Source organism: Pseudopipra pipra, chromosome 5 (assembly GCF_036250125.1).
Source record: "Pseudopipra pipra isolate bDixPip1 chromosome 5, bDixPip1.hap1, whole genome shotgun sequence".
Taxonomy (NCBI): domain Eukaryota; kingdom Metazoa; phylum Chordata; class Aves; order Passeriformes; family Pipridae; genus Pseudopipra; species Pseudopipra pipra.
This window is the reverse complement of record NC_087553.1, coordinates 52,554,066-52,577,778: the sequence shown is the minus strand read 5'-3', so window position 1 is coordinate 52,577,778 and position 23,713 is coordinate 52,554,066. Positions and strand designations below refer to the sequence as shown.

General features: G+C 38.6%; 1 protein-coding gene across 4 annotated transcripts in view; it reads right to left on the bottom strand.

Moving 5' to 3' along the window:
• Window positions 1–23,713, bottom strand: part of CPED1 (cadherin like and PC-esterase domain containing 1) — a 143,552-nt gene that overhangs the window by 77,295 nt on the left and 42,544 nt on the right. For all 4 annotated transcript variants that reach the window (XR_010430866.1, XM_064656108.1, XM_064656107.1 and 1 more), the window contains exons 6-12: window positions 19,917–20,073; window positions 18,255–18,423; window positions 6,173–6,315; window positions 4,728–4,800; window positions 3,014–3,181; window positions 1,967–2,071; window positions 707–876 (exon numbers count right to left, since the gene is read on the bottom strand). Coding sequence is in view for 3 of the 4 variants with exons in the window: in XM_064656108.1 (XP_064512178.1) it covers window positions 707–876; window positions 1,967–2,071; window positions 3,014–3,181; window positions 4,728–4,800; window positions 6,173–6,315; window positions 18,255–18,423; window positions 19,917–20,073 (985 nt within the window). In the remaining variant the exon portion in view is untranslated. The remainder of the gene's footprint in view (window positions 1–706; window positions 877–1,966; window positions 2,072–3,013; window positions 3,182–4,727; window positions 4,801–6,172; window positions 6,316–18,254; window positions 18,424–19,916; window positions 20,074–23,713) is intronic.

Here is a 23,713-nt window from a genome sequence, read left to right as displayed (position 1 = left end):
TTTACTAAAGATGCAGTATACCACAAGTTTTCCCCTTCCTTCCATTAATTTTTCACTCCCTCTTTTCTTTTGTCCTCTCCGTCTCTCCTTCCCTCCTTGCTTTTCCTCTTCCCTCCTATGAAAGTTAAAATTTCCTGACAGAAGTTCAGTGGATCCAGCCTTGTCATTGCAGTATTTTTTCCAGCTCTTCAAAAAGAGATAAAATGAGGTCCTCAGAGTATTATGGTCTTTGACCTGCCTCTTGTTGGACAGAAAATCTAGAGCCACTCAAAATTATTTGTCCTTTCGAAAAATCTTCACCTGAAATTTTATATTTTATTTACAGTTTTGCTTTTAATTGGTGCATAAAGTAAGACAATCTTAACCCTGAAAAATATTCCTAATATTGATTTTACAGTTTTTCAGAAATAACTTAATAATTTACTTCATCTTTCTTCAAAAAAAATTTAATGTAGTTCAAATTAAATTTTAATCCAGAGTCCTTCATATTAGAAATAGAAGAAAACACTGTCCTATGTAGAAACCTAGCTACAATTCTAATGGCAGAATGGCTGACAATGCTCCATGATGGCATGATGGACACTCCTCTCAAGACTTGCAAGTCCACCTGCATCTACTGAAGAATTAAGTTTTATAATGCTCACTGGAGATATTGCAATTAATATAATTTGAGAAACTACCCTCATATATATAACAGTTGTCTTACCATTTTGACATATTTGTATGTGCCTCTTTAGTCATGAACTGGAATTGTTCAAGTAAACTGGAAAGCAGCCAATGCATAGTCAGGACTGAACCAAGGCGCCTCATTGGGTCTACCATGCGATAAAGGTCGCGCAGTAACGTTTGAATCTTGGGTGCAGCAGAAGGGAAAAGCTGTGAAGAGAGACACTGATTAGAAACCCCACAGTATAATATTTCTAGAATGTCAAGATGTGAGAAATTATCAGAAGACAGTATATATAGCATAGGGATTATTATATATTAATGATGTTACCCATGTGTAGAAAATTACTGTCTTGCCCAGCCTTGCAAGTCAGAATTCCTACTACTGACAAGGAAGTCAAACTCCTTTGCCTCTGTACTGACTTCTGGATCTATTAAACTCAATCGCTCTTCAGAAAGCTTTACTAATTTCCATCCTTGAAACTCATCCAGGAGTTCTCAAAGAAATCCTGATATCATGCAGACTTTCTGAACAACAGATTCAGTTTCAGATCTTTTATTTCTCAGATATTCAGCATTTCCCTCACTAACTGCCATGCCTTTTACAGACACTGACTGTTATTCCTCTACCTGTATTCTTCTCCAAAAATGAACATGAAGTGTTGCCACTTCTTCATCAATATCTACTCTTGGGTCATGATCTCACTCCTATAGTGTCTTCACTTCTTCCAATCACACCTGCTTTGCTTTATTATCATTCAATTTTCTTACCAACTCATTGGTCATTTACATAGTTTTCTTCCCTTCCCCCTTCCCTTCCCTTCCCCCTTCCCTTCCCCCTTCCCTTCCCCCTTCCCTTCCCCCTTCCCTTCCCCCTTCCCTTCCCCCTTCCCTTCCCCCTTCCCTTCCCTTCCCTTCCCTTCCCTTCCCTTCCCTTCCCTTCCCTTCCCTTCCCTTCCCTTCCCTTCCCTTCCCTTCCCTTCCCTTCCCTCCCCTCCCCTCCCCTCCCCTTCCCTCCCCTCCCCTTCCCTCCCCTCCCCTTCCATTTTCTGCTGTCTGTTTCTGCTTTAGCTGTCTTTTCAATGAATCCTTAGCTCAAATTCTCTATTTCTTTATGTCTTTTAAATTAAATGCAAATGATCCTCCAAAATAAAATCAGTGTAAACTCTTATCTCCTTACTTCCCTGCCCATCCAGCCTAATACATGTGCAAAGAAGGGTAATGAAGGATAATGAAGGAGAAATGTTAGGAGATTTACATAAAATATACATCCAGTACAACAAAACCCTATTTATTTTACCAGCTCAAACTGTCCAAGACTCTTCAGCTCCTTTATGAAAGTAATCATTGAATTTATCTCTTTTAAAGAGAAACATTGCTCATCTTCTCTGTGGTACTTTCTGTCCTGTGAAGGAAAGGGCAGCATGTTCTGGTGAAATCATGGAAAGCAATGTGCTTTCAATTAGACCCCAGTCCCTTTGGTGATCAAAAGAACAAGTTACAGCAGATCTCAACTAGCCCTAAACTCAGCCAACCAGCTCCTTGATACCTCTTCCCATTTTTCAGTCTAGAATAAAGTTGATTGTGCATTTCTTTTTCCTTTGTGTAGAAAAGCACAAGTCATGGTATCCTATGGAACACAGCCTAGGTAGTTGCATCACTCGTGCATATGTCTGCTGCTTCCTACTTTATCCTGTCATAAATTTAGAACCCATGACCCTGTTTTAGCCACACCTGGTTGAGAGACAGAAGTCATATGGATAAATTAGTCCCTGTAAGTCTTGCAAGCAGGATGCTCCTCAGAAATGCAACCTTAAAAGTGCCCAAACTGAGAGAAACACTGCTAGAAGAGACCCCAGCTTGCCAGAAGTAGTTTTCACTAGTCATGCAAACTTTATACAGACCCTTTAAATGCAAAAAAAATAAATGGATATTGCATTCAGAATAAGAGTTGTAGGACAGAAAAATTAATTCTAATGCTCATGAACTTACTTGTGTGAGTTAATCAATTCAGAGTGAAATTGCGAAAACACACAAATCTGTACATTAACAGAAGACCATTTAAAAAATGATGGGAAAATTATTTCGTTAAAGTTTTAAATATATGTTTAAAGCTCAGTGTTTTGGGGAATGATATAATTTGAGAGTCAAATTTTAAGAAAAGAAAATTCCACTGTTCAATATAATTACAGTTTTATTCCCAAGAATACAATAATAGATAGTTTTTGATAAAATAAACCCTTCATTCTATGGTTTCTATAGGGCATCAGCAATTTCAGAGAAGCATACAATTTAAAATTAAATGTTTTCAAATAGTCAGTAATAAGAAAAAGTCGGAATGAACTACCTTGCTCACAGTTGATCCATATATTTTTTGCAAGGCTTCAACAAAAATGGATGTTGAGGATGCATTAGATAAGAGAAATTTAAAAGTATCTTCAAAAATAAGTTCTTTGAAAGTTTGGTCCTGAATAGTTGACTCATCCTCATCTTGAAAGTCAAAGTTTTCATGCACCTGTTGGAAAACAATATAAGAATTTATAGTTTGAATAAGAAGTCCAGTCTCCTCATAACGATATATACTACACTAGAACTATTTATTTTAAAGTGTAATAACACAACTGACGGGATTATAAAATAACAAACGTGTGCCACATTTTGTCACAGCTTCATACCACAATGTTTACTGCCCTCCAGTGGACAGAGTGCAGTATTGCAGTGCCATGTGAGCTTTTTTCGTACGTTTGACTTATAAATTTATTTAAAAAAAAAGATTTTATGCTAACATAACTCTTTCAAAACTCAGGTATTTAGAGTTACTACAGATAAAAGTATAAGTTTAACAATATAAATGAAATTAACAAATTAATATTTATGAAATATTACTAAATCATTATTTTAGCATAAAGACAAATATAACGTCAAGATGCATAGGGTGTGTGCATGCTACACTTTCCAAGGGATACTATTCAAAGTCAAATGTTGCATTAATTGTCAACTGTTATTTTTTAGAGCAATTTGTATTTTCATAAAAACACTATTAAATTCTACTGATTTACTGTACATTTACAGATTGTGGATAATGGTTGAAATTCCCATACAGGCAGATAAACATTATGTTTTATGTTTAGTTTTTTAAGCACTTCTGGCAGAATTTTTTACAGTCTGGTATACAATTACTGAATTCTTATGACATGCCACATTTTTTACACTAGCTAAAAAGGTCTTTGCAGACTATTTAAGGATATTGTCTTCACGGATTTTTTAAATTGTGAAAAATTGCTTTCATGTGTCCATTTTTCCTATGTGTTTAAAGGATTTTTTTTTTTGAAGGATGGAGAGAATGACTGCACTGTTGTTGCTAGAAACTTGAACAAATTTTAAGTAAGGATATATTCACAATTTTGTTTTTAATATTTGCATATCACAAATATGGACAAATATTTTATATGCCTAGGTATATACATATTCATGTGTGTACAGGGGTAATGAGAAGCAGCTGGAAAGTAGTATAGTATTTGTTTCAGGACAGGCTGTTCTGAGGCAAGAGTGGTATGAAAACTGGCACAGGTCACATTTCCCTGGTTTTTAGGGCCTTGAGGATCATCCAGAAAGAAGACAGCACAATGGAGGTTAAAGGAGGTCATGGGCTGCAGGAGTACAATACAATTTATGGAGAACTTTAATTTGTATTAAAGGCCAATTGTGGTATTTTAACTTCCTTCCCACATCTTTGTTCTGTTATATTTAAAACCTACCTCTACTTTCATGCAAGGCTTCCTGTGGGTTTTGTATCACCAATATTCAGTTGGGTCATAGACAGTCCTTTAATGCTAAACTGAAAGATTTGCACACCTCCTGGTGTGGTGAACTTTATCACAGGAACTCCAACTCTTAAACATGTTTCTGCCATAGCAACTCTCCACATTTAGGCAAAATTAATATTAAAGTATTTGTACATTTCTAAGAGATTTGAGAGTACCTATCAAAGAGGGTTTCCTGCTGTGTTCTTCTTGGTGTATTTTTTGGAGGTCAAGCAATAATTTGTGTAATTTTCTCACCTCAAGAACTACTGGGTATATTGACATGCCGAATCCAATGTCAAAGGTTAGCATTTGAAAACATTGGCTGCATCTGAAATACAATATAACAGGAATTGGATTCAGTGAGGTTAGGTACTGCTGTGAAATACAGAATCACAGAGTCATTTATGTTGGAAAAGACCTTTAAGGTCATTGAATCCAATCATAAACCTAACACTGACAAATTCACCACTGAACCATGTCCAATACATATGGTGAAATGCAATACACACACAGGTCCAGAGAACACACACAAGAACATGCACACAGAGGTCAAAAGACAGCATGTAATGCAGACTAAATAAAATTTCCAAGAGCCAGCGGCATTAATCGTATATGGAGTCAGATTGTGAGCTGACACAAAAGTGCTATATAAAAATGTATTATTATATGGTTGACAGTTAAACCAGTGAGGGAGGTGAATTATGCTAAAGGAGGAAATGTCTTTTGAAGAGAATGAGGTCCTCCAAAAGTTTCAAGACATTTGGAGGGTAATAGATGGTGAAACTGCAGGCTCACTGAAGCTGAAGAGCTCTGCTGCAGCTATGGAGATGTTTGAAGGCATGGACCAGGAGCTCTAAGCAAGTCTTGTGTTACATAAACAAGAGAGTCCATCCTATTGGTAAAAAAAGAGAGCTTGGACCACTGTCAAAATAGCTTCATTCCCATTACACTCCTTGCTACCCTCTCTACTCACAATGCAAGCTTTATTCCCAACTGCGTAAGTCAAATAATGAGCTTTACATTACTGCCACTAAAACACCTGGGTTGTCAAAATAGCTTTATAAAACACATAAATGTACTAAATAGTGACTTATTTAGTATTTATCATAAAAATGTCGGGGATGGGACATAACATATATAGAACAAATATTAATTTTAATTAGTAAAAATATTACATAATAGAGGTTGATTTATGTGTAAGAACTATAACACGCTAATGGAAGTGATTACACACAGAAATGTGATTGTTGGTGTCTAGGTGTATTTCATAAGGTACACTCCATAAGATATTCTACAGTGTCTCTTGTTCAGGTTGCCAGCTAGAGCCAGCTCTAAACCACCTGGGATATTCTAGCATTAAATATTTGACATATGAAAGAAGGCTCACTGAAAGGAAATACAGCTTTATATGTGTAAAAGCTGAATTGTGAGTGATTTCTGTTCATCTGTGCTGCCTGAAACACTTCATCAGGACAAAGCATCTGGTCCTAGGTATTCATCACAACCTTTTCACAAATTGGAAACACTGTGGATATTGAAGAGGTTTACTCCTTAAATGCATGTCCTTACTTTACAAAGAAGTATGAAATAGAGGGTAATTTTTTATTTTAGGAGTTGTGTAGCCCCTACAATTTTTATTGTGTTCTAAGGAGTTATCTCGCATTACACTAGAATTACAATGACTACTGCGAGTCACTTACTGATTGAAAGAATTTGGTCCTGAGGCAGATGATTCACTGAAGACCTCAGTTACAAGTAGAAGTTTGCTTATAGCCTCCTTCATGTTGTTCAAGGCTTGTTGGGGAGAACTGTTTTTGAAGAATATGTCAAAAAATCTTTGCAGCTGTGAAAGAGAATTCATATACTTTTGAACATTTACAGTAAAGCAGTGCCTACAATCATAAATTAAAAAGCTGGTAGAAATAAAAACTGCCTTGCAATATCAACTTCAGTTCTTATTTATTTTCACAGTGAAGTGCTATGAAAAGCTTCACACTTTTTGTTTAGAAACAAGCATGTTAGAAACAAAATCTATATTAATGGTTTTAAAAAATATTGGTCACAGTCTAAGCTTACTTCAGTATAACCTTTTGTTGGCACTGGTTCTAGGCAAAGGAAACTAAAAATGCTTATTTCTTTAGCAGTGGGTAATAGCACACTTAAAGTAAAAGCCTTCTCTCTTTTTAACACACTGTGCCAAGGGCCATCCCATTTGGCTTTGACTACAAATCCTTACCCCAGTCAACAAACTTTAAAGAGAATATATGAGACAGATGTTGAAAAAAAGACCAACCACCCCAGCCTGTGTTTTGACTGAACTCTGCATACCCTGTGATTTTCAGACTCATGAATCCTCACAATGGCATATTTACTGGCCTGCAGAGCACTGTCCTCAGCTGCTTTCATCCCTCATGCAAATTCACCCATCTCATCACTTCAGACAGAGATTCAGGGAAACAACTGGAGCAACAGAGACCCAGTGAAGAGTGGGACACAGGCACGGTTTTTTGCAAGAGAGTCATCTGTGCTAAGAAAGGGCTGCCTTTAAACCATATTTCCATTAGAGTTATCACATGGCAAAGAACCCAACTAATGTCTGAACTATGTAAAACTATTAGATAATCTAGTAGTACTGTACTACTAAAGATCTCTTCGGAGATAAATGATGTAAAAAGTACATGTAGAACATGTTTTGTATTGACATTCGGAAAGGAAAAAATTCTGATTACTTACAAGAATTTCTCTACTAAATTTACCTAGAAATGCCAGTATATATTTTTTATTATCACCCACTTATACATGTCCCACTGGAATAACACGATGGAAGTATGCAAACTTCTGTAGACAATCCTACTGAGGACTGATGTGCTTGGCATCTCTCATCTCAGACTACCTTTGACTACTACAGCCATGAACAAGTATACACAGCAGATGGGTTAATCAAGCCTGGTCTTCAGCAAAAGTTTAACATGATATTTTGTCTTCAAAGCACGATCACAGAATCACAGAACCACAGAACGGCTGAGGTTGGAAGTGACCTCTGGAAGCCATCTGGTCCAAATCCCCTGCTCAAGCAGGGTTATCTGCAGCTGGTTGCCCAGAACTGTGTCCAGACAGCTTTTGAATACCTCCAAGGATAAATACTCTACAACTTCTCTGGGCAACCTGTGCACGTGCTTGGTAACTCTCAAAGTAAAAGTGTTTCCTGATGTTCAGAAGGAACCTGCAGTATTTCAATTTGTGCCCATGGCCTCTTGTTCTGTCACTGGGCACCACTGTAAAGGGCCCAGGTTCATCTTCTCTACAGCCTCCCTTCAGGTATTCATACACACCGATGAGATCTCCCTGACCCTGAAAAGCTCTTCCAGGCTAAACAGTCCCAGCTCCCTATGTATGCTCCCTCTATGAGCATTTCCTCATATAAGGAATGCCACAGTTCCTTAATCATCCTAGCGGCCCTCCACATCCCTCTTGTACCGGAGAGTCCAGAACTGGACACAGTAGTCCAGGTGTGCCACAAGGGCACACTGCTGGCTAATGGTCAACTAGGTGTCCTAGACCCTTTTCTGCAAAGCTGCTTTCCAGCTGCTGATCTCCAGCATGTGCAGGTGCCTGAAGCTGTTCCTTCCCAGGTGCGGGACTTTGCACTTCCCCTTGTTGAGCTGCATGAGGTCTCTGTCAGCCCATTTCTCCAGCCTGTGGAGGTTCCTCTGGGTGTTAGCATGACCCTCCAGTGTATCACTCCTCCCAGTTTTGTGTCATCAGCAAACATGGTGAGGGTACACTCTGCCCCATCATCCAGACATTTAATGAAGACATTGAACAGGAATGGATCCAGTAGGAATCCCTGGGGTACATCGCTGGTTCCTGGTGCTGTGTTATGATGCATTCACTGTGCTCACACCAGATACTAAGCATACTTCTGTGCACTCTAATCCGCAGCATTTTCTAGACAATGTTGGCGTCTCCCCTTGTGAGCATGAATACTGTCAAGCACATTGGTCTCCACTGGCATGGATGAATGGCTTTCAGTTTCTTCAGGCAGCATATTGCAGTTAAATGTAATAAGCACTTTTCACTTTCCTTTTTAAAAAACACTGTATCATTGCCTACAGCCAGCCATGGGAGATACTTGAGTATGCAGCTAACACTGATCCTTCTTTGCTTTTTGCTCTCTTCAGCTCAAGTAACTCCATCCAATTGTGCTGGTAAATAACTGATGGGGAGGCTTTTGGTCTGTCTGCCTTCCTGTTCTTATCACCTCTGATTTTATTTCAACAAGTGGTTGTCTTTCCAAATTTTACTGACTAAAAGAAATGTCCCCCATGCATAGTTCTGGACTAAAGGTTTGTAGTGCCTGGGACTTTTTCTCCCTTTCTAATAAAGCTATTTGAAATGCCAGTAGGAAAAAAATGACAACAGTATATATGACTGAAGTCATAAAATTAAACCTCTGACTGCCAGGAAATTATGAAGTAAAGGTTTCACATATAGCCTCAACTCTATCCTTTGGATATTTGCATGATGTTGAAATGTTGAATCACATCACACTGTATTTTTATGCTGTAGAAATTTTTCCTTGTGTACTACAGTTCCATGGGTCTCTGGGGCAAAAGATCCCCGGAAGTACTATTTAGAGATTATGCAACTCCTCATAGCACTCTCCATTTCATTACCACAACAGGCTGAGAAGGAGTCCTTGTTTCCCAAAGTCTAAGACCACCAAGGCTCTGTTTCTCCCACAGAGTGGTACAAAGATTAAGAACAAAAAGCTCCCACGAAGTGGTACAAAGATTAAGAACAAAAAGCTCCATATTTTTCAAATTAATTCTCATTCAGATTAATTTCTGAGTGAAACTGTCCCATTTCAGTTCATTGTTCAGGGCAAATTAATTAAACTGCTCATCTGGAATAAAAAAAAAATTAAAATGAAGGCTCATCTCACCAAGGTGGTTCTTCAGCTGACTTTGACAATTATTTCCAGCACCTCTGACAGATCTGGCACACCACTCACACTCCTGCTACACTGGCTTGCACATTTTCTCTAATTTCCTAAATCTCCAGTTGGTATTGAAGGATTAAGCGAGAAGCTGTGTTATTTTGCTGCACAGGGAACATAAGAAATTGCGGAGTTTTATAAAGAGAGATGGGGGATTACCAGAAGGAAAGGCAAGAGCACCATTAGCTCATTTTGCCCCTTGCCATCAATCAATTCCCAAGCACTTCAACACAAAGGATACATAATGCATACATTTCTAGTAACAACTGATGAAAGACAGGCTTACTTCCCCTATTGGTACTCAGAGTATGCTGTTGGCTATAATAGTCAACTGTTGCCAACAGAACAGGCATTAAAACAAAACTGGCTTCTCCAGGAAACTGCTCTCCTTAGCCAGCCTAGAAAAGAAACATTACTCAACAGGTTCTCATTGAAGGATATCAGATTTTATGCCAATGTTTTTCTAAGCCAATGGCTGAAAATAAATATTTAGTCAGGCTGATTCAGGACCAGTGGAGACAAGAGACAAATACTTCAAGTTAAATTCCAAGTCATAAAAAAAAAAATCCTATTCAAACAAGTTCAGGTTAGGTTTGACTCTGATGTATTCCATAGGATTTTCAGCAACTGCTGGAAAAATTTAAAGTGATAAAGTGTGAAAATCTGCAGTAACCTCAGGTTCTTCTGAGTGAACAAAAGTATATAAATATCTGTGTTCAACTGCAAAATCCTAAAGCCATTGAGTTGAAGGTTTCTTCAGGTGATCACCACTGATGCTAGTTGTCTCACCTGCAGAGGAAACAGACTACCTGTCCAGCAAAATTCAACCTCACCATTGCTGGAGTGGGATCAAAACAAGCACTGAATAGTGTAAAGAGGACAGAGTAAGAAAAACTGCTGGTAATCACAGGAATCTACTCTGGGAGAAAGCTGACCTCTGGCTGGCAAATTTTTAAGCAGAGGAAGAGAGATTAAATTTTAGTAGGCTGTAAAACTTAATGCAGACATGCACATATATTTTATACAATGACACCACTACAGACAGAATTGCAAAACTTCTCAGGAGCTTGCAGATGTTCATCCACATGTTGGACACATACAGCTGGGGGTATGTTCTAAATATTTACTTAATGCCTTACAGAAGTGTGTAAATGCAGTCAAATTACATGGATCAAGCACACATTTTCTGTAAAGCCAGAATGAACTAGAAATACTCTTTAATTTAACTTAAACTCATTGACTTTTCACTGCCTGATAACTACTTTTGCTTTAGGAATAGCCACTGGGAAAAACAATGGCTAACTCAATATTACTTTTATGATGCTTTTTCTTTAGCTGTTTTGACAGTTTTTAAAATCTGCAGTCATTAAAATAAGGTTTATACTCTCAGTGACACAGATCCCTCTGGCTCCTCAAAAATACACTGAACCATTAGTCAACGGTCTGACATATTGAAAAAATGCCATTTAATTGACAAAAGAATTCTGATTTTCAGACCTCATGCACAAGACTCATGGAGCCTGAAGAAGAGTGGAAGAGTGTGGTGCTCACAGGGCTGGATGTTATGATGACTGCAATTCCCTCAAGAGGATTTTCCTCTGGCAATTTTTCTGTAAAGGAATTTCTCAGGAGAGATGCTGGAGCAGCCTGCAGCAGCTAGCTGAACAGTGAGCTGAGGATTGCCCTGAAAAAGGGTATAAAACCAACCTATAGTGGTCTTTCTGATATTGCCTTCTAACTCAGTCCTAGCACAACCTTGTCTCCTGATGAAACAAACAAGAAAGATTTTCCTTAACTAACATTAGGAATGAAAACAAATGCAAACTTAGAACACTTCCCTTCACTGACTGCATTCATTAGCTTTCTGTTGACTGTAACAGGTGTTCAGAGACACAGCTCACATGAACTCAATTCACTCAGGTGTCAATACTGTAGAGAAATCCCACCCTACAAGACTACATGGCTTATGTCTATGGATGAGTTAAATGCCTAGTATCTGTGTGGAACACAGATACTTGAAGAGCATAATTCATGCCATCCTAAGGTAGCCACCTCAAAATGGTGACATTAATTGCAATCTAAAATTGCTCAGGTTCCTCTGGGAAATCTAAATGAGACACTGAAGACAGGTAGGAGATACCCCACCGGAGTGATCATACAGCCCACCCATGGACAACACCACCTGTGTGCCTGGAATATTCAGAACTGTCTGGGATTATGTTTGATCAAATTTACCATGATAAAGAGGAAGGTGACCATCAGCAAGGTTAAACAGTAATCAGGAAATTACAAAGTTACTTTTGAAACAAAGAAGGAGCCCAGCTTGGGAAATTGATAGAACATATATTATTATTACTGGTTGCCAGTTAATTGTATATCATCAATTAGACACTTCTGAACCTACCCAAGAGGCAAGGAGATAGAAGAAAAGAGACCACTGTGGCTACTGAGTAATACAATTTTGAGGTTTACATTTAGGGATTTAGTGCGTCATAATTTACAGTATTTGTATAAATAGATTTTGAAAGGACCTTGCTGGTTCCTAGTTGTAGCCTTCAAAACCACATGGCAGACAAAGTTATCAGGATAAGAGTTGAAAGTAAGATTTACATCTGATGTCCCAAAGCATGACCTTTGGTTTCAAGAAATTACCCTTTTTGAAGTAACAAAGGGCATCCTCTCCAGATTGTTCTGCTATCCACCAGAGCTTTTGCACTCCTGATCAGCCAGATCTGCAAGGTCTCAAAGACAGTAATTGCCTCTTCTTGAAAACAGCTTGAATAAATTCAATCAATCTCTGAAAACTTTCAGCACAGGCTCTGAACCTGCAGTTCACTTTTGTACATTCATTCTTCTTACTGGATCTATCTTTGGTGAAATTTCTTCACCAGGTCCAAATACTTTTGGGTGTAAGTAGTTGTCCATAGGTACAAAAATACTCTTTTACACACAAACAAGAATCTTGTTGACTATATGTATGGAACTATCCAAATATCTAACATGTCTGCAAGAATACAAACTGATTCACTTTGAAGGCTAGGATAAAACATGTTTAGCAATAAAGCTACTTCCTATATTGTCTGGTAGCACAGGTGGACCTCTCCACTGATCATAGTATATAGGAAAAAGTCACAGGATGTGTAATGGGATAAAAATGTACCCATGAACCATGTACCAATGGTTCCAGAATAAATCACAGAGAAAACACTGCAGTAATTTATCATAAGTTTATAGCACTAGCTTAAAGTAGGTCTGTTTATTCCACTCCTGATTTATTGTTATGATGTGCCATTTCTCTGCAGCTTTATCATCGGACTTGACGAAGGGGGAAATCATGGTAGTATTCAGCTGTTTTATACAGTAAATTTCCCAGTTATGTATATATTTTTCTTTACATAATATTTTTAAAGACATGATATTTAATTGTTCATTAAAAAAGTTGTTAACAAAAAACCCCCAACCTCTTGTCCCTTAACACTTTCACAACATATCTACATGGAGGAGAAAAGGCCGTCTGAGAGAGGTTTCCTCTAAAGCTCCTTGCTCTTAAGACTAAGTTTAAAAACAAAGAGCCACTCACCAGCTTCAGCAACCACTAAATTAGGCCATTTGATTGAGACTAAACAAAGAATGACTTCCCAACCCAGTACTAACTTCTTAGTAGGAAAGTAAAGGTGATTTACTAACAGCATTTTCCAGCTCACTGCAAGACACAAAAGTGGATCAGCTTGACTAAGGGAAACTGTAAATCAAATAAAAGGAAAGATGAGAAGAAGAATCAGGACAATGGAAGGCAGGTCTAGGAAAGTTGGGAGCTGCAGTGGGGCATGCTTACAGAGCTTACAGAACAGCCAGAGCAAGAGAATTTGTGAACCAGGAAAAAAAACCAGAGACCTAAGGGCCAGGATAACAGGGTAAAGACTTATGACATATCCACATATGGTAGAGAACAACCAGTCTAGAGCTCTCCCTTAGCTAAACTGGGATGTTCATAATGAGAAGAATAGAAGAGAACTCCAGAAGGAATTTTGACCGTATTTGTGCACTGCATGACAGGTTGACTCAGAAATGAAGAAGATAAAGAAGAAGGATTACTTATTCTTTCTTTTAAGATGAGAATTAGGGGTATGAAATCAAGTAACCAAGCAGAAGTTTTAAAGCAAACAAATACTCTTTCTCAAGCAGCACATAAACAATCTGTACAGTCTCATTCCTAGAAGACATTGGGAAGATCAAGAGAATTGCACGGCATAAAAGTTCACTGGAACTTATTAAACATCAAGTTATATATTCCACTTCCAGTTTTGTATTTCTAACCTTGCAGGTTACCAGAAATAGCTATAGTCTGCCTAGGGACCAGCACCAATTTATGCTTGTCCTGTTACACATTTTCATGATGCTCACTTGCCTGGTTGTTGCCAAGAACAGCCTGTCAGACTAAGCATGTCTTTGATCTCCCCCAGTCCAGACAGACTTCCATTCTTAGATCAGTGAAAAGAGAAATGATAGGGCTCTAGATCCCATGAGGACAGAAAACAGAGATGGGATTTATATTATGTCCAGTCTTCCAGAAAGATGAGAATTACAGCATTCTTACAGAACTTAATGAATAAATTTAATTTTAGTCCCAAATAACCCTACAATCTAATTGATTAAGAATTGATGGTAATTTTTCTTTTGTGTTTGCTCCCGGAAGTGACTGGGCAAGAATATTAAATAAAAAAAAAAAAAAAAAAACTAAAACAAAAAACAAACAAACAAACAAACAAACAAAAAAAACACAAAAAAAACCCCAAAGTGAGAACATCCCGAGCCTTTCTGCCGTTTGTAAACATTTTGCTCTTTATCTGCATGTATGTTTGCATTTTATCTCACCACAAATGTGTGCCTAATACTTGAGGTAGTATCAAAACCGGCCACTTGAGGGCAATACTGCAACTTAATTTCACGGTGCTCGGCTGTAAATCAGACCTCCACGTCATATTAAAAGACGGATTTCCTGTTTAAGTGAGGGTCCAGTTTTATTTGCATGTGTATTAAGTAGGAAAAAAAGTATTTTTCTTTATTCACGTTTCCAAATGCTTAATACACAGACAGTTTCAGCGACAGTTACAGTGACTTACACCACAGCAAGATTAACAGCAAACTGCTTTAATAAAGTATGTTTACTTCACTTCACAACTGGAAAATCACTTCAGAGCTGTTTCATCTGAGCGTATTAAGGGTTATGCAAAAACACCAGTCAAGCAATTCAAGTCTAGGAGGCACCTGTCTATTTTGGATGAGCAAAGGGATGGTGAGCCAGGGGGCCACGGGATGTTGCCAACAGCATAGAAGAGCCTTCCCTGATGACGCAGGAGGTGCTATTACAGTCTACAAAAGTGCATCCCTTCATTAAGAACTGGGATCAGGTTTGGAAAGGTTAATGGCAGGGCAAAGTAAGCACTTCACAGTGTGTTAAGCCTTGAGATAATTAATCGTAAATTACTGTTCTGCATACCAACTTCTACAAAACAGAAAATTATTCAGGGGTCAGCATTCTACTCAATACACATGCATAACGTCGATTAACACAAAGGAAATTATTGCATACATTGACAGAGACCCTTCCCTTAATTGGTCCCATATGCAAAATAGAAAGCTTCTATTTTATTACTAATTTTTCAACACACAGATGGTCTAAATAAGGGGTTTCCAAATTCCCTCAAGGAAACAGGGCTATTACACAAGCCTTATATCAAAACATCTGTGTGGCAGAAAGCCATTCTCTCCCCTGCATCCCTTGCATGTTCCCATGCTGGGCCCAAATCTAGAGCTGCACTTTTTTTACCCGTTAGCTACACACAAAATCATCAAGGCAGCTCAGGATTTACCTTCTTTTGCTTTCTGAACTGAGATACTAAAATATGTATAATCCAGAGAAAACCTGGCAGTCTGTGAGCAAAACATACTTGAACTCTTCCTGAACTTCCATTTGACCAAGGCTTATTCAAGTAATCATCCTGAAGCCATGCCACTATGACTAGGATAAGTAAATATGCATTGCAAAAATAACTTATTTATTAATATATTACTAAGGAAAAAGAAAGCAGTGGGGAATGCAGTATTATTTAATTCATTAAACTCTTGTTTTCTCTTTACACAGTTTCTCTTAATCATTTGATATCATCTGCTACCCCATTTCCAGTTTTCTTAAAAATCTCTCCATATATACCATATTCTGGTGACTACTAGCAACCATAAAGTGCCATTGTACACAGGAGATCAAACTTTAAACATACTTAACATAATGAGTTTATGATAGCAATGCTTTAACCAAGTTAACCACAAGCATTGATGAATTTCTCATAGATAATATTTAATTACACTGGTATGAGACAAAAATTCCTGAACAGAGGTCTGTACACTGAGGAGGTCTCTAAATTATTGTGTAGCATTATTGGAAGCAGTGCATCAAAATTATTCTCATCTCTTCATTAAAAAAAAATAAAACCTAGAACTCAGTCAGCTGCTCTTGGGGAAAAACACATCAAACACTAGGAAATATTTCCAGACCAAAGTCTCCTCTATAGGCATGTTGAGTCCCCAGAAACAGTGATGGGTATTCTGTCAATCAGTGGAAGAACATGTCTTAAGAGATCCTTTCTGTCTGTATCGACTATTGACAAGTTGGTGCTTCAAAGCATGACAAACCATTTCCATCCTACATAATAGAGCTGGCGGAAATTTAAAGCTTAGGAGATTTCTGGACCAGGTTCCTTAGCTGGTACAAACACACATAGCTCCACTAGCTACTCTGGGAAAGGAGATCACTCTGCTGGCATTGTATGTCCCACTAGCAAATGACAGCTCCATGAAGTTTATGAGAAACTTGACATAACCTCATCCCAAATGATATCAATGGTTAAATTCATACCTTCTTCCAAGTATTACTTTCTGATGGGTGATCTGCCTGTTGCTTCTGCATCAAGCACAGACCCTCTTTATGATTTTCCCAGTAGTGCTTTCTCTCTACTCTATGAATTCCCAGCATCTCATCTCTCCTAGAAAACCCCTGACCCCTTTCATGTTCTTTATAGGGCACACTGTGCTGAGAGAGTCTTACACACCCTATTTTCTATCATTTCATTAATTTGCATTTCAACCTCCACATCCCTTCAAATGTGCTTTCTGTGGTGCCTATGTTTTGTTTATATCTCCCCATTTTGGCAAGTTTGCCTAAAGGTGTAACACCACAGCAGATTGGAACTACTGCAGATGCACTGCTATCATTTTTATTTCTTCTTCAGCTGCCAAAGTGCTCTGTAAATGGTGGCTGGCACCCTGTTCATCAGACTTCTCTCAGTGGGAATTGTTTTACAGAGCTATATCACAATTACTAATGACTGCTTCAACTGCAATAGTGATGCTGCTGGATACTGTGCTATTTTAATAAACATAAACCAAAACTGAATCCCAAGGTTTGAAAGTGAGCGACCATTACTCTTCATAAATGTAAATAGAGGAAAATAGATGGCAAAGTAATATCTCCATTGGCTTCCATAGCTTCTGAGGGGGGAAAGAAAGAAGTAGGTTCAACTCACCCAATTCTGGTAATCCAGAATTTGGCATAGAATGTCATAGCCCACAGAAGGAAGCAGACGCTTTTACCAGGAAACTCATCTCACTCCAAAACCAGTATCTAAACTGGGTGGGATGACTTGTTCTCTAGAGGTGTCTGTTTCTCCAATAACTAAAATTAGATAAAGAGCTTAGAACTAGGCACTTCACTTTGAGAGAGCTAAAATTGTAGAACATACCAAATGGCTAACATCATTAAGAGTCCAGACAGTAACACCACAACACTCAGACTGATCCAAAGCCAAGATCTGCTCCTACTCCAAGAACACTAAATGGCCAAAGCGCACCCATCCAAGGACGGCTGCTGCAGGAGCTGATCTATGTGACCTCAAGAAATAACTGCTGCTTTGTGATCTTAAATCATCAAAACGAAAGAAGAAGCTGCACAACTGTAGCTTCTTCTTAAAGAGATGATGTGTTGGAAGCATAGTTCCTTAAAGAAATGCGAAGGCATATTTGCCAGTTCATAGGTCTGCTGAGCAAATGAAATGTGTAGAGAGAGGAGTCTCTCCAGGCACTTGGAGAGAATTAATCCAGTTAAGGCACACCCTTCTTCATAAAATCGAGACCACGAGGGGGTTTAGGGTTAGGGTTGAGAGAGTAAAAGAGCCTAGAGCCCCAGGGACACTGAGGCTGGAAAATGCATGGCAAGGGGATCACGGCAGGGCCCCAATATTGCTGCATCTGCACCTTTCGAATCCCATCCTCTCCATGGTATACTTCCTCCTCCTTATTTAGAAGGGCCCTGACCTTCCTCTAGTCTGTTTTACTGCACCTAAAAAAGGAATCTAAACAAACTATTTTAAATATTTACTTTCCTGTTTCACAACACTGTCAATATCCCAGAAAAAAGCTGTTACTGTGTGGCAGCACCCACACTGCTGTGCTTTAGAGAAAACAACCTTGCAACTGCTGTCAAATGTCACCAATAAAAATGGGCTCTGAGGCGTGCAAATGCCCCCAGTGCACAGGGCAATGCTGCCCTGCTTCATGAAGCAAACCCAATTTGTTCTGAGAAATGAAAACAGTACTTTACGAGAACATTCACTGTAGGCTGTGGACTGCTAACAAATAAGAGGTAAAAGAGAAGAAAGATATTCTCTGGTTTTCTATCTGTGTACTTTGCCTGAAAGATGGAAAAAGTAGAAAACAAAATGTTTGACCTTTATGGTAAAATGCTTCTTCTTGGGTGGATGCCAGACACTGGTGGTTGAATGAATGAATGCCCGCAGAGGTGTTAAGGATGTCACAAGCACATATGCTTTGATGATGACAGAAAGGTCTTGAGCTTTAAGGATGTCTTTATGCTCTGATGAAGCTGATACTTGATTCCTGGAAAGTAATAAAAATACATAGCATTAATACAGTGCTTTTGCAAATGAGTTCTAAGAAAATAGTGAAATAGTGAAATTGTTGGAAATTAGAAATTAATCTTTTTTCCCTGAAGGTAAGCAACACAGTAGATTAAATCAAGTGGCCTGGAACAAAGCTTACAAGAAGTAATTTCAATGCTTTCAGCATTTTTAAATCTTAATTTCCAAACATATAAAGCAACTATATTAGGAGGGAGTAAATTTTGAGAGTACATATGGGTAAATGCATTTTTGGAATATTATACTTGTTGCAAACCCAGGACATTCAGAGTGAAATATCAAATTAAGATTAATTTAAACATTAAAGAAGTCCGAAAGCCTTAAATAACAGAAGTGCATAGTCAAGGTACCCAGATTTAACACTGATTAATACCAAATACAGAAACTCCACCAAACTCTGGGGAAAAACTGTAATATTGTTAGCACTTTCCTCAATGTAATAAAAGGACAGAAACATGTGGTGCTGCATACTTTCCCTAATGAAAGCCATATACAATAATTCCAAATATTAGGAAAGACTAGGATACCTATAAATAACCCATAATACCTCAGTTAACCTAAGAATTATGCAAGCTAACTTTGTCTGGGAAGTGACACAGCTCTCTAAAAACTGGCCTACAGCTCCCATAGTACACACAAAAAGAATGAGCCATAGAAACAGGACAGAAAAAAACCAAACTCAAGGAAAAAAATCAGTTATTTAAAAGCTCATTGCTTGGGTAAATACGAGTTGTACTTGGGCATATTCACAAATGTCGTTATTAGTCTGTCTGTTAAAATCTCTGAGTATCAATTTACCTCATAGCAAATGCAATGGGAAGATGACTATACAAATTATGGCTCCTAAGGCTGATTACTTGTAAAAGACAAGGGGCTCTCCTCCCATTTCTGTGCAACTTTTGGCAATACGTGGCCTTTCCAGACCTCAGTTTTGCTATCTGTTAAGGAAGTCTAACAACATCTATCTGAAGGAGAACTACTTCTTCCCTCTGCAGAATAGTAGGTCCTCAGAGCATAAAATTTGTGAAATACTGTAATATAGGAAACAGCACTTGATAACAGACAAGTTATCAGGTACTTCTTCATTCTTCACTTGAGGGAGGATCTCTTTGCAAAGGACCACATGTGTGTCTGTGGTAGGGGCAAGGTGAGGATGGGAGCAGGAAACAGCTCAGCCACCATGAGACCTTAACATTCAGGGGTGTCTCTGGGTCTGTATTTATCTTTCTAGGTTCTTCAATGCCCTCAACATAAAGACTTAAATGTTTACACTCAAAACATGTGCAAACTTGGCTAGTACAGAAACAAACATTATGCAAGTATGAGATGCAATGCATCCAAATGCTCCATCTGCTGTGGTCTCCTCTTTTGCTACATTCTGCATCCCTGACTCCCAACTAACTGCATGATGAAGCACTGGCAGTTCCTGAGGACGAGGTATCACGAGCTTACATCTCTGCACTCATGTGCTGCTTCCACTGGTGCTGCAGATGAGAGGTACGTGTCTTGTCAGTGCTTTTGCTGCCCTGGGACACATTGCTTGTGATGCTGGCCCTTGATGGTCCAGGCTGGCCAGAACACTCTGGGGTGACTACTGGGAGCTGCAGGTCTGAAAAAGTACCAAGAGGATGAGAAAGGAAGTCAGCAGTGATTTTTATAGAGCAGTCATTTTTATAGAGATCCTGGTAAAATCACATTGTGATTGTCTATAATCATTGGCTGTTCATCAGATCAGCTCAGTTCAGCCTTCCAATCTCAACTGGGATCTAAAATTAAGCTGGTCTTCTGCCTTACATGCATTGCACCATTTAGCAGGATAAAAGGCTTTAATAATCAAAACCATGCAGTTTTTAACTAGAGCACGTCATACTCAAATGTTATTCACACTGGCATCTCTCTGTTGTGTTATGCATTATAGCTGATTTGGACTTTGTAAGTGACTACCTGGTTTTTGACGATACAGCAACGAAAAAAGACTACTCCGCCTACTTGGCTGCACAGTGATAACAGGAGTAAGCCAGTAAACTCCCATTAAGTAATTTATTTAGCACGTTTGCTTCTGAATATGCACAGGGACCAGATCTGTGAAATCAAGTGCTGTTTTTTCCATGCTTGCCTTGTAAAGACACAAGGACAATTTCCACCCTCTAGATAGACAATGGCATTTCACCATGGCAGTTTGCAATGGCCCCGTGCAACTACTCCTATGCATCACTCTAGATATCTATTAGCATGGTAGTATTCCTAGGCTTTGTATTTAAGCAATGGAGAGAGAGTGAGAGAAAGAGTGAGACAGAAAGAAAGAGAGACCAGTCCTTGGAGCACTAAGAGAAATACTGGTTCTGAGGGGCTCTCTGAAAGAGAGTGGCTTTTTCACTGACCATGCAAGAAAACTAACCTACTTACTTGCAGCTGCAAATAATTCCCAGAGTGTAAAGTTTGATCACACAGCTTTGGTGTTCAGATAAAACCAGAATTATTAAAACACATAAAGGCCCTCCACAGTGCACAAATTACTTCAGAGATCTTTTTCTAATTTATGCTCACATGGGTAAAAAGGCAAGACACAGCCTTCTGCTGTTGCAACTATTTATGGAGTTATGGAGCCAAGCCCCGTACCCCTGTATCTTGGTAGTGTAGCACATCCACCAGGAACAGAACAGCACTGTGAGACTCTGGAGTTCAACTCTAGTAGCCTCGATCTTCAAACAGCAAGATACTGATCTGGCACATGGCTGAAAGGAGGCAGAACTATGTTTCCAGACAAAGCCCCCTATAACATCAGGCCATATCTCCATGTCTACGTTAACAGAATCATGCAAAGGACCACAATCACAGCTCTTCTTGTCTGATCATCTGAAAGCCAAATTATGTCAAAGGTGCACATTTTTCAGCAATTACTTTAGGTGAAATGACCATTATATTGAGAGAGGGAAATACATAAAACATAATTTTCTTATTTAAAAGAAAGTAAACATTTCACTGAAAATAAGAACATGGCAGAAAAGGGCTGTTCAGCTCATTACTCAAGAGAAAGCAAAGTGTCTTTTCCTTTAAAAATATGTTTTTAATTGTGTTGCTAAGGCAACAAGTAAGCAGTATCATATTAACTCACAAGACAGAGTCTGAAAATAATGAGATGAGATTTATACCTATATTTACCCCTCCTAAATGAGAGTTTTAGTTGTTTCAGGGAAAAACAAAAGGCTAATTCATTTGATATAACATTAATTGATTTGATATAACAAAACAAAGTAAAACAAATGGGTAGGGACAGATGAAAAAGAGAAATGTCCTTGAATTCTCAAACTACTGGGTAGAAGATCCGTAGTATTGCCCTAAGTCATTGCAAAATGTCTCAATGTTAAAAAAAAAAGGAAACCTGCCATCTGTTAAAGAAGAGAAAGTTAAAAAAATTCAGGGTGCTGGTGATGAGCACTGAGAACTAAGAAAGGGAGAATTGTCATAAATTGTTCCTCATGTTATAAGGCATTCTGTTTGCATGGTGCCTTACACCGCTCTACTGGTTTTGTGTTGGCATCCACCTGGGACAGAGTCCATTGCAAGGTGGCTGTAAGAAGTAGTGAGACTGTCAGAAGGTGCTTGCATCTTTGAGATGACACAGAGCATGTACATCATCAGGCAGAGTTAAGAGGGAGTGACAGTCCCTCAATTTGGTAAATCTACTCCTAGTAATCAATGAATACAATTTTCATAATAATAAAGAGACATCAGTAGGGCTGAACTGAGCACTCAGCTACATCAGTTCTCATGGCAACTCTTCACCTGCTCCTGCACTGAAAAGCAGTAACAGTGTTTATTAGAGCTGTGTATTTGTTAATCAACATTACCATCAATGAAAATTAGCCTGCAGTGCCTTTACTGTTTGCAGTAATTGCCATGTTTTTCCATCTTGAAATCACTCTACAAGCTGTTGTTAATTAACCAGTCCTTTTGAAGTATGTAAACAACATCAACATTTTATAATGGAAGAGGTGAGGCAGGCTCAGCAGTTGATATTTGTCAGGCAGCTTGGAAAACCAAGTTAGAAAGAGTTCCAGCATCCAGATTACATTCATGTCCAGATAACATCCCTGCTTTCAAAAATCCGAATCTTAAGACCAGTAATTTCTGTAGCAGACTCTAAAGATCGAAAGGAAAAAAAGTAAACTACAAAAGAACATTTTTCCTTTTAAAGTGGCTATGCAGTAATTGAAATGCTACACAAACTGCTGTTTTTCCTGAGGAGCAGCTGCAGGCTTTGCCACAAGTACTTTTTGCTGCTGCCATTTGTGATGATCCTGTGTAAAGCAAAGGGCCTAAGGCTGGAAATGTGCTTTCACTTTAAAAAAAACCAGAAAGCTTCCCTTCCTTGATATTCTGGCTTGAAAAAGGTTTCTGATGCTGACATCTCTGGAATGATACCCTTGAAAACACGACAAACAGCACTACTTTACCTCTGCCTAGGGCGTTCATGGTGAGGCCATTCTCAACTGAATTCACACATCAGCCCTCTAACCATAACAACAGGTAAAAGACAGACCTAAGAACAGTTGCAGGGCACATCTGAAAAGGAGGTGTAAGATCCAACAAAGCAAGTCAACACATCCAGATAAAAAAAATTAAGCACCTCTTTGTCATATGAACTGTCAACTGCAATCTCTTGAAGTACAACAGTCAAACATATCAGTTTACAGTGACAATTGATACCTAATGCAGCAGCCTCGTTGACATCTAATGAGGCCTTTCAAGTGTTTTACACAGCTATGACTCCTTGTTCTCTCTTTCAGTCTCCAGCTTCTAAGGTATTTTCTTGTCTTTGGCTCAGAAGTGAAGATTTAAGACATACACAATAAAGAATAGCTGATTTACAAGTACAACGTGTGGCTAAGCAAAAGGTTTACCAAGAGTTAGAAGTATATTTGGACAAGTTACGACTTCCTGGAGCAGAGCAAAGCTGCAGCCACCTGAACTGGTGGTAAATGGAACACTTAGGTTAACATGAACATCTGGCAATCTGCAAAGGTGAGGAATTCAGCAGGAGAATACCCTACTGGTTGAACTAAGTGGGTAACACTCAGTTAAAGAAAAGGAAACAAGATGAATGAGAATGTGTCCTCTTCTTTATCTTTCCTTTTATAATATCCTTTGGTGTTACAAGGAGGGTTATGATATAGTTTTGTTAGTTTCATTTTTTTACTTTGTTCAAGATCAAATAGACTGTATTTTATACACTTCAAACATGAAGC